At 31.6% G+C, this 16,455-nt stretch overlaps 1 protein-coding gene across 1 annotated transcript in view; it reads left to right on the top strand.

The window, feature by feature from the left end:
- Window positions 1–8,711, top strand: part of LOC140438999 (uncharacterized) — a 47,595-nt gene extending 38,884 nt beyond the window's left edge. Inside the window, exons 53-54 of the mRNA XM_072528633.1 lie at window positions 2,000–2,080; window positions 5,430–8,711. Of these exons, the coding sequence (XP_072384734.1) occupies window positions 2,000–2,080; window positions 5,430–5,636 (288 nt within the window). The 3' untranslated portion in view covers window positions 5,637–8,711. The remainder of the gene's footprint in view (window positions 1–1,999; window positions 2,081–5,429) is intronic.
- The last annotated feature ends 7,744 nt before the right edge of the window (window positions 8,712–16,455 follow it).

The raw sequence follows: 16,455 nt of genomic DNA, 5'->3' as shown, positions 1-16,455 counted from the left end.
AATGATTCCTAAAAGTTGTTCTCGACCATCAGTATCATCAACAATTACCAATGCGTATCAAGAGTGGGAACATTTTTGCACTGTTTCAATTTTGAAAATGCCTCATTAACTAATTGTACTTTTAATATTACTATAAATAAAAATGATGTTTAATTGTTGTTAATGACATTTGTATTGTTGCTTTGTGACATGTTTCATATTGTTGCCATGACAACATTTTTCCCTCCGCCGTAAAGAAATGGGAAAAAAAAAACTGCTGCCGGCGGAGACATCAAACTTTGACAGGATCAAGTTAGATAAGTAATGTCATCATTATTTAACGTTTGAAAAAAAAATAATTTCATATTTCGTCAGTTGGCTTTTTATATATTAGTGGTTAGTTGGACTTTTGGTCAATGTTCAGTTTGCCATAGAATTTTTTGAAATGTGCAGATCACTATTACTGTGACTACACATCTAATTTGTCCTATGTCAGATGTCACTTTAATATTTCTGTTAAGAGCAAGAGCCATTATGTCTCCTGCCGTTGCCCACAATGAAGCATTAAAACAATTTTTAAACTGTTTGTCCTTTGTCTAGTGTTAGTTTTTGTCTAAATATATTTAATGTTTGTAACATTCATTGACGTGCAGAAGAGCCAACATTTTTGACGAAGAAAGTCTAAAATGTTATTAAAAAATTTTTTTATCAACCATTAACTTCAAGTTTTTTCGAAGTTAACTAGGTTTTCTCTCACTTGAAAAAACGTTGCTTGGCTTATTTTAGATGACCCTGAAGATGCTCTGAGAGCAAAAGTACTTCGGGAAGATTTAATAAAAATCTGCGCTTGATATCTGCCTTTTACTTGTAAAATTCTAGTAGTGCTAAAACCCGGAGTGGGTGTCTTAGCCACTCATACGGTTATCGATAATAGTTGGGTCATTGGGTGACCCAATTATTCTTAAATTTTGTCATATCTTACATCTCCACCGCATTCATGGATGTCCTAAAGGGATTTAGTCAGACTTAACCATACTATCTGCTAAGAGCGTCTACTTTATCAATTAACAGGTTCTGGAGTGTCGGCATTGTCGTCAGCATACCTAAAAATTTTTTTTGATAATCCATCTTCAGTGTCCTTTAAAGTTTCTCTAAAAGAACTTTTTTTCTTCTTCATGTGCCAAGCACGATTATCGAGCGTTGGCTATCAAATTGGCTATAGTAATTCTGTTGACGGCAGCTCGGAAAAGAGATGCAGAGGATCTGTTAAACAGGTCAATCTCTCAGGTTTCCAAGTCATATCTATTATATCTCTCTGGGTGGCGCATAACATGGCCAAAAGATTCAAGTTTGTGATTTTTAACTGTTTTGACGACTTCCGTAACTTTTCCCATCCGATGCAAAACAACTTCGTTACAAACTCTATCCACCCAATTTATTCGTAGGATTCTCCGATACACCCAGATTTCAAAGTCTTCCAGTTTCTTGAGAAGTGTATCCATCAAAGTCCAACCTTCGACACCATACAAAAGAGTAGATTTTCAGACTTAAAGTAGTATTGTTTCCACTGTTTTAGACTTAAAGTAATAGTGTTTTTAAAGGAACACGCAGAGTAAATTTGAATAATATCGGCGAAAAAACATATCTCTAATTAACTCCTCGTAGTATCCTAAATTGCTGAGTAAATGTTTTTTCTCTTTGACGATGCTTTTCTGTTCTCGTTGTTTTTAAAGATCTATGAGTTTTCTGTGGTTTACCCTGTCAAATGCCTTTCTAAAGTCCAATACGGAAGCGAATACGCTACTGTTCATATCGCTAGTTCTTTGAGTTAGTACTTGTAAAAAGTACCTCTCTCAAACAAAGACCGCTTCTAAAGCCAAACTAAAATTCGTCAGTTAACTCTATGCCTTTAGTTATATATTTTTCTCATTTAACGAGTTTTTCGACATAGTTTTTAATACACTAATCAATTATACCAAATGTTTGAAAATATTTATTTTATTTTATTAATTTTTTTTAGAAAAATGCAGAAGAAGCCCAAAAGGCTTTCAAAGAGAAGGGACTTGGAGGTTGGATTGCTACTGTACAACAAAACGTCCAGGTAACTATTAACTTAACTTAATTGTTAGGGTGCATTAAATATTTGATTAGTTATAAAGTTTACCAATGCCATTAGGAAATAGAATGTCTTACTTACTAAAACATTTAATACAAATTCTTTTGCAAAACTTTTTTTTCTAAGTTTTATGTTGGTTTTCTAACTCAATATATTTTAAGTAATATCAAATCTTTCACATATCATACAAAGTATAAGAATTAACCTTTGGGCAAGAATATATATAAGACAAATCAAAATGAAAAGAACATATTATGAACTTTTTTCTTATATTTTGTTTTTCACATTAATTTTGTTTATAAATAGTGGTGTGATAACTATTCAAGTCATGTATGGCAAATCTGACATTGACAATTTTTCAGATTTGCCGCTCAAAAATTAATTAAATGACAAAAAATAATTCACTTTTATCCAGTTTCTCCTTCAGATAGGTAATGTAGTACACTACCTACAAACTTTTTTAAATTAAATTTTATTGTCTTGTGAGTATTAATTAACTTCTGTTTGGTCCCATAAACGTTTTTTAATCTATTTAAAATTTATTATTTTGTCATCTGACATCACAATCATTTTTTTTCTACTAAAAGACCCAAATCTGATTTTTATTTGGTTAACATATATATTAACACTAACTAACTCGCATTTAAAAAATATATAATATCTGCAATAAACTTTTAATAATACAACATCACACTTATTTTTCCACAAACAATTACATAAATAGTTTCCTTTAATATCCTCATTGTTAATATTACTCTTCTTCTCAATAACTTTGCCAATAGTTGTCAATTTGCAGTAAAGTCTATGAACACTATTTTCCAGCTTGCCATCAGCTTTAAGTATTTCTCATACATTTAAGAATATTTCTTGTATCGACATCATTTAATTTTGCCGTACCGGAGACCTGAGGATGCAGAGCAAATTGTGGTATTCAAAACCGGTCTTCTAAGTTAAATATTAATTAAATAAATAAACCTTTTCTGTAACTCAAATTATATGAAGCAATCGATGTATGTTTTGATTTCAAATTACTTGCCCATCCTCAAACAAGGAAGGTACCTTCGGATTCAAACTCAAAAACCAACATAATGTATTAAAGGAATCTACTCTGATGACTTTAAATAAAACTTCGTGACTTTCCTTTTTAACTTCTCCAAAAGATATATTTTGTATATTTTTGAATCTCTCTAGCGCAGGTGCACTCTTCGTTGCCTTGCCTGCTACCACCCGTATATGCTACCCTCATCCGCCATATTGGTGTAGCGTCACTCCCAGATATTTGACGCACTTTAATGACACGTTCTCTCTTCCGCTTACATTAACTATTTCTACTACAAAGTCTTGAATGCACTTATACCATTGAAAAGCAGCAGAGCCGTCCAGCTTTGTTCGCCCCTAATGTTGTGCAATGTCTCGATTACACTCAAAAATTGCGTCAATTATGCTCTTAACCTTACAAAATCCGAATTTTCTCGGGGTTATGCCTTCTGATCTCTCAATCGTGTCGTTGATCTGTCCTCGCAGCATTCCCTCGTACAACTTCTCGATGCAAACGAGGCAGCATATGGGGCTCCCCAGTTTTGGGAAGCAGTACCAACCTTAATGTGTTTCAAGCCTCGGAAAAGGTTTCGCGCGTCCTCGACCACTTCGGGCGGTATCTGGTTTAGTTTGGGGGACATGTCTTGAGTGCATCTAATGCTCTGACTAATTCATCCATGTTAGAGGGTACGGTCTGTGCCAAAAAGCTGTAAGCGGTTATGGAGCAATACTGCACTTTAATTTCATTGATGGTGCGTTGGTGATATCAATTTTTTTATAAGGTACCTGATAAAAAATACAGGTATAAAGAAATAAATGATCTTATTGCATTCACTCCCTTAATAAGAACAAAATTCCTTGTTATACAAGGAAAAGTGAAAGAAAAAAGAATACTGGGAAGGCCACGCATGTCCTGGTTGACAAACTTGGACAAAAAACAGTGGAGTGCAAAAACAACAATAGAACTCAGAATTGCTGTAGATAGAATAAAATGGGGTGACTGATATGGGGTAGGACATAATAATATATTGTCATTAGTATTCGATCAGATATCAGCGGAACTACAGGAAAACATTACATGGTGCTTAATGTATGCTGATCATGTATTATTAGTAGGAAATACTAAAAGGGATTTAAAATTACAACTAGAACAGTAGAGATAAGCTCTTGAGTAAAAAGATTTAAAACTTAGTAGGGTAAAATCAGAGTAGGTATTTGAAGTTTTTATTGATTGATGAGGTTATTACAAATAAAATGATAACTTTGGATGGTGAAATGATTGTAAACAGTAATGGTTTTAAGTACTTAGGATCGATAGTATAGAGAAATGGGATAGTAGATAGAGATGTATACAGTAGAATCAGAGTGGAATGGATGGAGTGAAAGAAAAAGAGTGGTTATGTTGTGTGACAGAAAAATTCTAATAAAACTAAAAGGAATATTCTATAGAACTGCCATAAAATCAGCCATGATGTACGGAATTCAAATATTTGGCAGTTGAAAAGAAACAAGAACAACTAATGCAGTAACAAAAAAAGATATAAAGAAGAATGAGTATAATCGGGGAAGACTAGAGGTGTGTCAATTGATGAAAAGATGAAAAAGCCTAGGTTAAGATTGTTCGGACTGGAACAATTCTTGGAAAAACCAAAGAAGACCTGGGGAGACGCTTAGGCAGAAAATATCGGTACAGAAATGGAAATGATATTGATATGACCTACAACAAAAACGTGTGGAAAAATGTAATCAAGGAAACCGATCACTCGCTTAGGGATAAAGTTAAAGAGAATGATGATTTGGTTTTTCGGCGAGATGATGGATCATAAAAGGAAATAAATTAGAAACATTAGAAATCTTCCTGAAAAATAAGGATTAATTATTGTTTAAAATAAAAAGCCTCTTCTTGTTGACTGTTATTAATTAATTAAAATCATACTTGAACTGAACTTGACTCGGAAAGATGTACAATAATATCAATATCATCAATCAATACTATGTATATATATATATATATATATATATATATATATATATATATATATATATATATATATATATAATAAGTATCTTATTACTAAGTAAGTGGTGGTATAAATTCTAATTATAATATACGAATAGCTTTTATTAGACAGGAGAATTTCTAAAGTCTCTGATTCTATATTTTCAGAAAAATATTCGAAGGAAAACATTAAATTGCTTATTTATTTACCAAAACGCGCAGTAAAATTTGTTCACTAAATGTTTGTAGATCGAATATTAGCGACCTGGAAATAGTAAATTCCGTTCTTATTTTCAGGCCACCCTAAACGCTCTAATAAAAGGAGGCGAAGGAAAAAAATTAGTCGAAGCAATTATTGAGTGGATTAAGAATTTAATAAAAACCGTTCAGGAAAAAGGAATGCCTGCAGTTATGAAGCAAGTTGAAGCCAAATTGAAAGAAATCCTAGCGAGGGCAATTGTAGAAAACAACAAATGGCCAATGAAAGCACTTACACAGAAATAAAATATATAAGCGATATTTTTAAATATTTTATTCCTTAATATATTGTTATTATCTTACTTAAACACTATGTATTTTAGACATGTCTACATTTTCTATGCGGTTAAGGCTTCCTAGTGCTTAGTCGCCCATGTAATAAAGAGCCTACCTAATGAATTTTGTTCTTTTAATATTGATAGTTACGTATTATTTTTTAAATAGTCAAAGAAACATCTTACTCTAATAAAAATAGGCAATAAAAATTATTTTCACTTCGGAATCGATTATTCTTCTTCTTCTAAAGGTGCCTATGTTTAAGTGATATTGGCAATCACATGACCCATCTTATTTCCTAAGATTAGCCAGCCAGGATGTACGTCTATGTCCAGAGTCTCTCTTGACCTCAATCTTGCCTTGTTTATAATTTATTTACCTTTTCTTAGCCTCTGCAGAATAATTATGTTAGTCGTATAGTGTGTCTATGAGACCCTCAGCATACGTCAATAGCACCATATTTTAAATGCCTTTAACTGTTGTACATCTTTTATTCTTATTGATAGTAGTTAAAGATAAGTTGCGGAAAACCTTAGGCCGTTAAAAGAGCTTCTTGCTTTTTAAAATTAGTTTTAATTTCTTTTCTATATTCCCAGGTATCTCTACTGTTGCAGGCCAGACAGCATATTTTATTTATTAGAAGTCAATTCTAGTAATTCTCGAAGTTCTTACCGTCCTAGTAATTGCCAGATTTAGATTGGGATTTCTACCTCAAATACGAATCCTCAACAAATTTATTCGTATTACCACCATCAACAATAATTAACCTTTGTCCTATGGAATCTAGCTTCCTTAGATCATTACAACTGTTGTCTGTTTAATTGTATTTCTTTACGTAATTCGATTGCAATCATGTCTCATCTGTAAACATAATCGTTCGGTTTTCCACACCAAATTATTTTTGGAGATAACCAAGTCGTAACTGGCGTATATCGTGACTTTCCATTAAGATTTTACCTATTTTTAATTTTTTCTCCAAATAAATCCTAAATTATGAGTCTCTTTGTGGAGAGTTTTTCTGATTCCAGTGTAACCGATTTCTCCTACACACTTTGTTTTTGTAAAGAATACCATGTATTCTAACTGTGGAAGAAATCAAAATTTGGACCGACGTATCAAGCATTAGTCTTTTATTCGAATCGATCCACTTTTAGTTTGAATATCCTTTGTTTCCTTTTAAGTCGAAGATAAATATTTATTATTAGTTGAGCTACCATTTTCTGTCCCTAAACCTTAATTTTATTGTCCTTTGAACTGATTTTAAGCTCACATCTGCATAAAATAAGTAGCTCTTGATTAAATGGAGTTCGAACATTTTCTATTTAAAATAAAAGTAGCATTTATTAATAATAAAATCATATTATTGTTTAGTTACATTTTAAAATGGTCACATGATCTTGTACTTTTTTTTGACCTATTAAAATCTGTTTCAATCAGTATATTCTGTAGTCAATTTGAACACATTTAAAATAAATTCTCGGGGTTGGGATACTAAACATTTATATTTAATTGAACTTTTGCGTATCATTCTGAGATGCACACGTTTCAGCTTTAAAGAAATATATAAATGCTTGACAACACTGCCGTGAATTTAACGTTTGGATCTTGATCTCTTCCGCTTGACGACCGAAACGCTTACCAAGTCATTTTTTGTTAAAAGTAAAGCAATAGGTAATCCTAACCGTATAGAAAATGGGAATAAACGTACCTTAAATAGTTCAAATTAAATAAGACAATTCTGAAGAAAATTTTCCAATTATTATTTTTATAAGATTGCTATGATGTCCTTATAGAATTTATATTTAAATAATTTAAATATGATAATAAAATTTAAATGAACTTAACAGAAAAAAGCTCGTTTTGTTTTAAATTTAATATTTCCAAATACATATATCCAGTAAAATATTAACCTTTTTCATGCACATGGTTGATTTAATTAAAGAGGGTTGCGAAGCTTTTAGAATATGCCTGTCCGCGCTTTTTGTGATTTATATAAACTTTCAACTAGCTGTATTGTCTATAAGTAAAGTGTTTAAGAGTCGTAAATGGCAAAATAATTCCTCAAAATAGTATAACCTGGACTTGCAATTTTTTATCTAATTACTTACGGAAGTTATAATGTTAATTAATATTTCACTTTCATATTTTTATATTTTCAATATAATAGAGCTTTTATAAGTAAAATTTATTAAAATATCTTAAAATGAACTAGACTGTTTAGAATGTTTAAATTAAATCAAAAGATCAATACAAAAAATCTCGTTGGCTCGTTTATATTATGTAATTCTTCCATCTCCTGTTCTCGCTTAATGGTTTGAAATTGAAATATCCACTTTATTAATTTTGAATATTCCTGTGCCATTCAACCTTCTTATAAAGTAAAATTCAGTCGTTATGGATCCATAAACGTCATCTTTGCTACTGACCACACATGACAACGGTATGCTATCACTAGTAGAAGTCAATAAAGGAAAGAAACATTGTTGTTTAGATGTTGTTACAGTAGACTAAAGTTGCTACTTATAAATTTTTTTTACTTAGTAGCAACAAACGCTTCTTGGACAGTGATAGGGATATCTGGTATTGACGATACTGAGTCAAATTTGGACGTTTCCTTTACAATTTATAAGAACAGTCTGGTAACTTGAGACGTCATTTAGGGCATCTTAAGATATCGCACCAAAAAATGCCGTTTTGTGCACTTGTAAGCATCAATAGCATGGTTAAATTATTAGATATCAATAAAATTGTATTTATTATACCTATTTAATAACATTTTTAAAGTATGATAATTTTCTTCAGTTTTGATTCGCATTATGTTTTCTATAAACAAATAAAATAAACTTACCGTATCTGTTTTAATATAATGACACAGCTATAATTTACATAAATATTCATTTAAAACATAAAATTCATAATTTATCCCATTAAGCAGTTAAGAAAGTTCAAATAAATGCTTAATATGTTTTTTTGTGACTTGTAATTATAAAATATTGTGTTAAACCAACTCATAATGTACATTTGTTAATAAATTTTGTGACTCAACTTCAGCATTTTATTTATCTCAACTCAAGTTTAATATTGGCAGCAAAAAGGATATAAAAAATAAACAAACAATACAAGAGTGTTGTTGAACCTCAGTTCATTATTAATTACAGTACGAAAACTAACTAAATAATAAATAGTTAATGGATTTGAACAAAATTTGCTGAAAATGTATTTAATAAATAAAAAACTTTTATAATTTAAATATTGAAAGTGCAGTTTGTAAAATTTTAATTAATAGTGTCTAAACTTGTAATAACATACGGCTGCTAATTTAATATTTTGATTTTGAGTAATTAAATATCGCACATTCTCCTGTTAGTAACATGATATATCAACAACAAGATTAGTTTTGGTAATTTCCAGTTATCTGCAGTATTACAATGTCAAAAAACAACGAATTTTTTTAATAAGATTTTTTTATTATCCTTATATATTTAACAAAATTATTATTTCTCTAAGTTAAATAAATCATTGACTTGAGGGTTGGATATTTTCGTGAGGGATTTCCTCCCACTAAAAGAATCCTATAATAATTAGTTTTCAAATTTGTTGGTCATATTCTTTACCACTTAGGAATACTTTAATCCTTTCATAGGCAGTGGGAAGTATAATTCCCACGATATAATCAAGTCTAGAGACAGTGTACATTCATTTTCCCATTGTTTAAGGCTGCTGCTAGTATTGATATCAGTAAATTCATAAAAAATATTACTTTGAAGCTGAGGTACAGGTATTTACATTACCTTTCATACTTATGTTTGAATATACGACGTTTTGACGGTTTTTTTTTGTGCGGTTATGTTCTAGTTATAAACAAATAATTGTTTACACGAAAATTAAGGTAAGTGCTAAGCATTTAATTATTATTTTTCTATTATTTTGACGTATGCTCAATGTATATTTGTAAGTGGGTTGGTTATATGCTTCCCATCATCCATCCTCGTTGTTTATTTTTATTATTTTATTTTAGAAATGTGGGATCTAGATAACCCCAGAGATGCTGAGGCTGCATTACGTTATTTCTGTTCTTTATCTGACAATGAGGAACATTCAAAAGAGGAAGCAGATGAAGGTGCTTTCGAAAAACTTAAAAATTTGGAACACAACTGTTCAGATTCTTTTGGTGTGAATACAGTCTGTTTGGTATCTTCAAATTCTCATCCGCTACATTTTCAACCATCTGTATCGGAAGAGTGAAGATGAAAAAATGATGAGGATGAAATTTTCTATTTAGATATTCTTGATATGATAGTATATCAGACTAATCTATATGTAAAGCAGAATTGACCTAGAAGCCAAATAAACTCGGCTCTTCAAATAATTGGCAAGATACAAATCTATAGGAAGTGTAGGCTCTAATTGAAGTAACTATTATAATGGGAATACATACGCTTCTTAAGCTTTTCAATTACTGGTTCACTGATCCATATTTAGGCATATCAGCAGTTTTGCAAATATTTGAATTTAAGAGATACAAAAAAAAACTATCTAGACAACAGTGAAAATGCTGTGCCTCGAGAAAATCCTGAATATGAAAAACTACATAAGGTGAGACCACTTGTGGAAAAGCTAAACAGTACAATCCAACTTACGTATAACCACTCATCTCACTTAGCTGTCAGAGAATCGATGATAGCGTTCAAGGGTAGATCATTACTTAAACAATACATGCCCATGAAGTCTGTCAAACAAGCCTATAAAATATGGTGTTTGGCAGAGTTAATTACACACTATATATGCAAATTCCATATTTACACTGGAAAGTCAAGCAGACGTTTTCGAAGCAAAAAAACCTATGAGAAACAGTTATTATAAACCTTCAAACTATCTAAAAAACAAGGAATGTTTGACAGCCTTTGATGATTTCTTTACATCCTTTCCTCTTATAAAAAAGTTATTGAGTGATAAGATTTATGCTGTTAGTACAATAAGATCACACAGAAAGAGACAACCAAATCTGTATAAAAGTAAAACGAAGATGTGGGAAATGGAGAATTTATGTTTTTATCGCAAAACAAAAGGTAGCTGCAATTTAGTGGATGGGTAATAAAACATTTTGAACATTTGATGATGTCTTTTCACGAGATACAGATTTTGTCAGTCGTGATAATAAAGATGGCTTCACAACAAATGTATCATTCTCTAAAGCTGTACGCTTTTTTAATCAGATAATGGGCGGTGTCAATAAGTTCGACTAATATCACGAAACATATTCCATTGGTCGAAGATCTGCCAAATGGTGGTTCAGAATTTTTTACTATTTAATCCATATGGCTATAGTCAATTCGTTCCTACGTAAAGCGTTATGCCGTACGTCGCATCTGTATGCTTCTACAGCAGTTGTACACTGCATTTAGCATAGAATAAGAGACTATATCTATTATTTATTATATAAAGTATTCAGATGCTACGTATTACGTGACGCTATATGCGGTATAAGGCGTTTATTGGAAACCACTGCCTAAGAACTGCTTAGTGTTGGTTAGGAGGATGTTGAAACTGAGAGTCATAAAATAGGAAATAGTGGCACATAACCAACAAACATGGAAGGCGGTAGTAAATGCGGCAAATACTCACGCCGTTGATGATGAAAATTGAGGTAAGTCAATTTACTGGCTAGGTAAAATATCAAGTTCACAATACTCAGTAAATACACAATACTGAATACTCAGCTATTAGTAAATAACTAAAAAATTTACAAATTCAAGAGCTATACTATTCTTTTCTTCTTTTAGTACCTTGTCCGATTATCGAAAGATGGAGATCATATTGGCAATAATAACTTTTTTGCCGATTTTGTAAGCTGCTGATGTTGTGTCGCATCGTGATAAAGAATGGAGAAACAGCAAATTCTATGCAATGACGTCGCCATATACATATAAAATATAAAGAACAGTATAATTGATCTGACTTATACACTTTTGAAGGTTTTAAAATAACACATCGGACTGCTTTCTTCCTAATGCAGTGAGCAAGATAAAAATGGCAGTGTCCTCTGCTACGATAGTCATAGAATGTTAATATTGAGATGCAGCAAGCGCATAACGCATAATGACTGTATCGGCATTTTATTTAGCCTAATTGACACTAAAACCCACATCTAAGAGATCAGTTTAGATAAGGTCTATAAAGTTTGTTTTGTTTTCTTACCAAGAAAATTATCTTATGATAATGTTGTTACGGTGCTCTTAAGAAACTTTATCTCTATCGATTGGTGCTTTTTCGTGCTACGTATATATTATATTTGTAGATAGTCCATAGTCTTCTTTTACATACCCAACATACTTCTCAAGACTGTTGTTCAAAGACGAATTCTGATCCCAAACCTCCTTATGTAACAAAAAGCCACCATCGATAACAAAATACCTCCTCCTGTGACTGTTATTAGAGAATCGTTCTACTGGTGTGAAGGCATTAAACAAAGATGACTTGGTACCTTTTCTTATGCTATCCTCAGCGAATAATGCCAATGGAAAAGGTGCGGATCCGTATGACAGATATCGTTTGATATCGTCGATTCTTTTTCTTGAAATGTATAACCGTTGAAATAAAAGTAAGGGATTGATAAAGACAGGTGATTTATCGAATTTAATAGTACTTGTCATTGCACTAACGAGAAGAACTAGATTTGCGATGAAATGAAAGTCGTTGAAAGATCCTTTGATATAACTTATCAATCTTATTCCTATTTCAATGGAGCGATAATAATTTATAACTTCCAAAGTAACTATACAAATAAACTATGGGCGATCTAATATATATATATATATATATATATATATATATATATATATATATATATATATATATATATGATATATAATAGAAAACTATGTTTATTGGTTCGATTTTATTGTATTCTTATGAGTCCAGTAAGACCCCAGTCAACTTCGGAGTCTTGTAAATCACAGATAAATTAATAAAATTTACCAAATTTGTGTGAAAATTATTTGTTAAACAACTCTCTATATAATTGTTTTGATATCATTCTATTGTTAAATGACCAGAAAAAATTATATCGCTCAAAAGAAAATTTGTTAAACAATTTTCGCTTGTTTTTAATTTTTTTTCATTTTACGATAAAAAGTAATAAGAATAATGTAATAGACAATTTAATTTGCTAGAAATATTGTCTTAGGGCTGCAAGTTTATGAGATATAGTGCGAGGACAATTTGAACCCTTTTTCCAAAATGGCGGGCGGAGGATAAGGGTGGTGGCTCCACAAACTTAAACTTAAGCTTATACTTTCCCCCCACATGCACATGCAACTCTAAATGCAATGCAACTAAATGTAACTTTTCAATGGACTAAAATAGGATCATGTGGTCTTTGTAGAATACTGAGTGGATCAGTATAGTGCATATATTTGTTAATCTATTATGTACCAATTAATATTGGTTAAAATACTACGATTAAACTACTGTTTATATTCATATTTAATTTTCTTCAGTTTAAATTAGTTCTCTATAAGTGATACTAAAATATAACAATTTATAAGAAAAAAGTTCATAGTATTTTCATATAAAATACTGGTAGAGTAAAATAACAATTGTTCTTTTTAGCATAGCGTATTCGAAATAATTCCTCTAATACCAACATATTTATGGCTTTGGCATATTTCCGTCACTAAACTGCTTAGTCTGGACGACGACCCAATAGTTATAGCTATTGATAATTTTTTAATAGATTTATATAAAAATATGTCTGCAATACCTTTACAACTTTTTACACCCTTGCCTAATCCAACTGTTCACCGTCGATTGCAGTACTCCTCGCACTTACCAGAAGACAGTAATTCTGATGCTATCTTGCCATCAGAAAGTGCCACATCGTCAAAAAAGTCAACGTTAGAAAATTGCCCGTTACCAGAAATTACATCGATAGAACCCCAGTTATTATCTAAAGAAGTTCTATTAACAAAATCAACTCCACCAACAAATTCTTTTGAAGTGTCTGTAGAATCACAACCGGAATCGACTTCATCTGTTGATCTGTCAAATATATTGTCCGATTTAAATCAACTTTCTGCGTTACTGGGAGTGGAGGCTCCCCCTGAACTTTCAGAACTCCTATCGGAATTAAATAAGTCATAATAAAATAATATTACATTCCCCTTATTCCTCTTGTAATATACAAATTATCAGATTTTATATATTAATACATTATTTTTACCGTGAGAGTAATATCTTTTTATTTAAAATTTATTGATGAATCAGTTAACACTATTTCTCGTGTTTTAAGCTTAAAATTTGGTTTCTTTTAAGAGGCTTTTGATATTTTTACACAACTACAACCGTTTCACTAATTTATGTTTTGTTCTAGATCATTTTTAAAATAACTGCTTTGCCTTCTACTATTTGAAATATTTTGGGGATGATACTTATTTATTTCCTTTTGAAGTGATCTTTCTACATAAGTTATTTTTCATCACGTTCTTTCATGTTAGCAGTGTCTTTTAACCATAGATTCTATTTTCGGTTGGAGGCAAATACATAGACTACATAGAGTTTCTTCTAATTTGTGGATGTGGTACTGTATCATCTTCAGTAGTACTTAACCTTCTGCAAAGTTCTGTAAAGTTTCCTACATGATACCGTTTCGTTCTTTGCTTGTGTGTTCCACACAAATCCTCTTAGTAGCTTGAGTCACCACGACTATCTGGCTTTGTTGGCTCTCCTTTTTCTTATACACAAGGGCTGCGCATTTGTAATTATTTTTATCATATTTTCTATAAGCCTACATGTACTGCCCATTATAGATGGAATTGTTTTATTTTAGCCACCAGAATATTATGAATATATAGGGAAATGTCAGTGAAAAAATTATTTTTAAGTCAATTAGTTGTTAAGACTCTTAACTTCGTAAATTTGTTCCAAAAATTCTTTTCTGTTTTCTACCAGCAGCTGCTGGTAATGAATCTTGCACTTTTTGTTTGGATTAGGTGTATATTTCCTCTAATCTTCCTTTCCTTTCGTACATTTTTTTTAACTTTTAGGCTTAACATAATGACGGTATTAGATTTCTGTTTTGATACAGGGCAGCGACAACCGCTTATACGTATTTCGACCTCTTTAGGTCTCGTCAAAACGGTATAGCCACTGCTCTGAACCAAAACAAAAATCTCTCCCGTCCTAGACAATAGTTATCAAAATACGGACGTAACTACGCCATCTAAAAACAAAAAGAGAAATCAAAAGATTTCTACTTAGCGAAACCGAATTCAAATTTTTACCACTGTGTTTCCTAAAACTTACGAAACAAACAGCTGGATAAATTACTCGGCAAGGGAATCTAAAATTGCATTCCACATGCCGTTCATCCTGGTCAAAATTCGTAGTGAATTCAGTTTCTGGTACTCCAAACGAAAAGTAATAAAACATAATGACGGTATTAGACTTTTGTTTTGATACAGGGCAGCGACAACCGCTTATTGATTTCTACTTGATTTCTCTTTTGTTTTTAGATGGCGTAGTTACGTCCGTATATAGTTATTTTGATAACTATTGTCTAGGACGGGAGAGATTTTTGTTTTGGTTCAGAGCAGTGGCTATACCGTTCTGACGAGACCTAAAGAGGTCGAAATACGTATAAGCGGTTGTCGCTGCCCTGTATCAAAACAAAAGTCTAATACTGTCATTATGTTTTATTACTTACTTTGTTTGGAGTACCAGAAACTGAATTCACTATGAATTTTTACCTGGATGAACGGCATGTGGAATGCAATTTTAGATTCCCTTGCCGAGTAATTTATCCAGCTGTTTGTTTCGCAATTTTTAGGCAACACAGTGGTAAAAATTTGAATTCGGTTTCGCTAGGTAGAAATCTTTTGATTTTTCTTTTTGTTTTAGGCTTAACTTACTCTACTGTCTTCTAGATATCTCTTTACATTTTTACACTCTCGCTAGAATAGTTCGTTTTTCTTTTGTGACACCATTCTTTTGGTTTATCGGTTCAGTTGTAAATAGTTTTTTCTGTTTTCTGGAGGTTTTGTTCTTAATCGAGGCTTTTTCTTGGAATTTTTTAGTTGTTCTTTTGTTTCTTTTCTTTCTTTCGGGACTTACTTTTCTACTTTTTTCCAAATTACATAAAGTATTACTTGTTGCTTGGTGTAAGCACTATTTCACTAACTGGTACTTCCCTCCTGATGTTTCTAGTTTATCTACAGTTCGTAGTTATGTAGGTAATCTTATATTATAGAGGAATTGTGTAGATATTTCTTTTTACTTTACCTACCAACATGTAATAATTGGACCCACATTCTGGCTACGATAGATTCTTATGACATTTAATTTTAGTTGTGTTTTTGTTTTTTGCTTTCGAAAAACTTAAAAATTTGGAACACAACTGTTCAGATTCTTTTGGTGTGAATACAGTCTGTTTGGTATCTTCAAATTCTCATCCGCTACATTTTCAACCATCTGTATCGGAAGAGTGAAGATGAAAAAATGATGAGGATGAAATTTTCTATTTAGATATTCTTGATATGATAGTATATCAGACTAATCTATATGTAAAGCAGAATTGACCTAGAAGCCAAATAAACTCGGCTCTTCAAATAATTGGCAAGATACAAATCTATAGGAAGTGTAGGCTCTAATTGAAGTAACTATTATAATGGGAATACATACGCTTCTTAAGCTTTTCAATTACTGGTTCACTGATCCATATTTAGGCATATCAGCAGTTTTGCAAATATTTGAATTTAAGAGATACAAAAAAAAACTATCTAGACAACAGTGA

Source organism: Diabrotica undecimpunctata, chromosome 4 (assembly GCF_040954645.1).
Source record: "Diabrotica undecimpunctata isolate CICGRU chromosome 4, icDiaUnde3, whole genome shotgun sequence".
NCBI lineage: Eukaryota > Metazoa > Arthropoda > Insecta > Coleoptera > Chrysomelidae > Diabrotica > Diabrotica undecimpunctata.
Note: the sequence above shows the minus strand (reverse complement) of the source record. Positions and strands in the feature narration are given on the sequence as shown.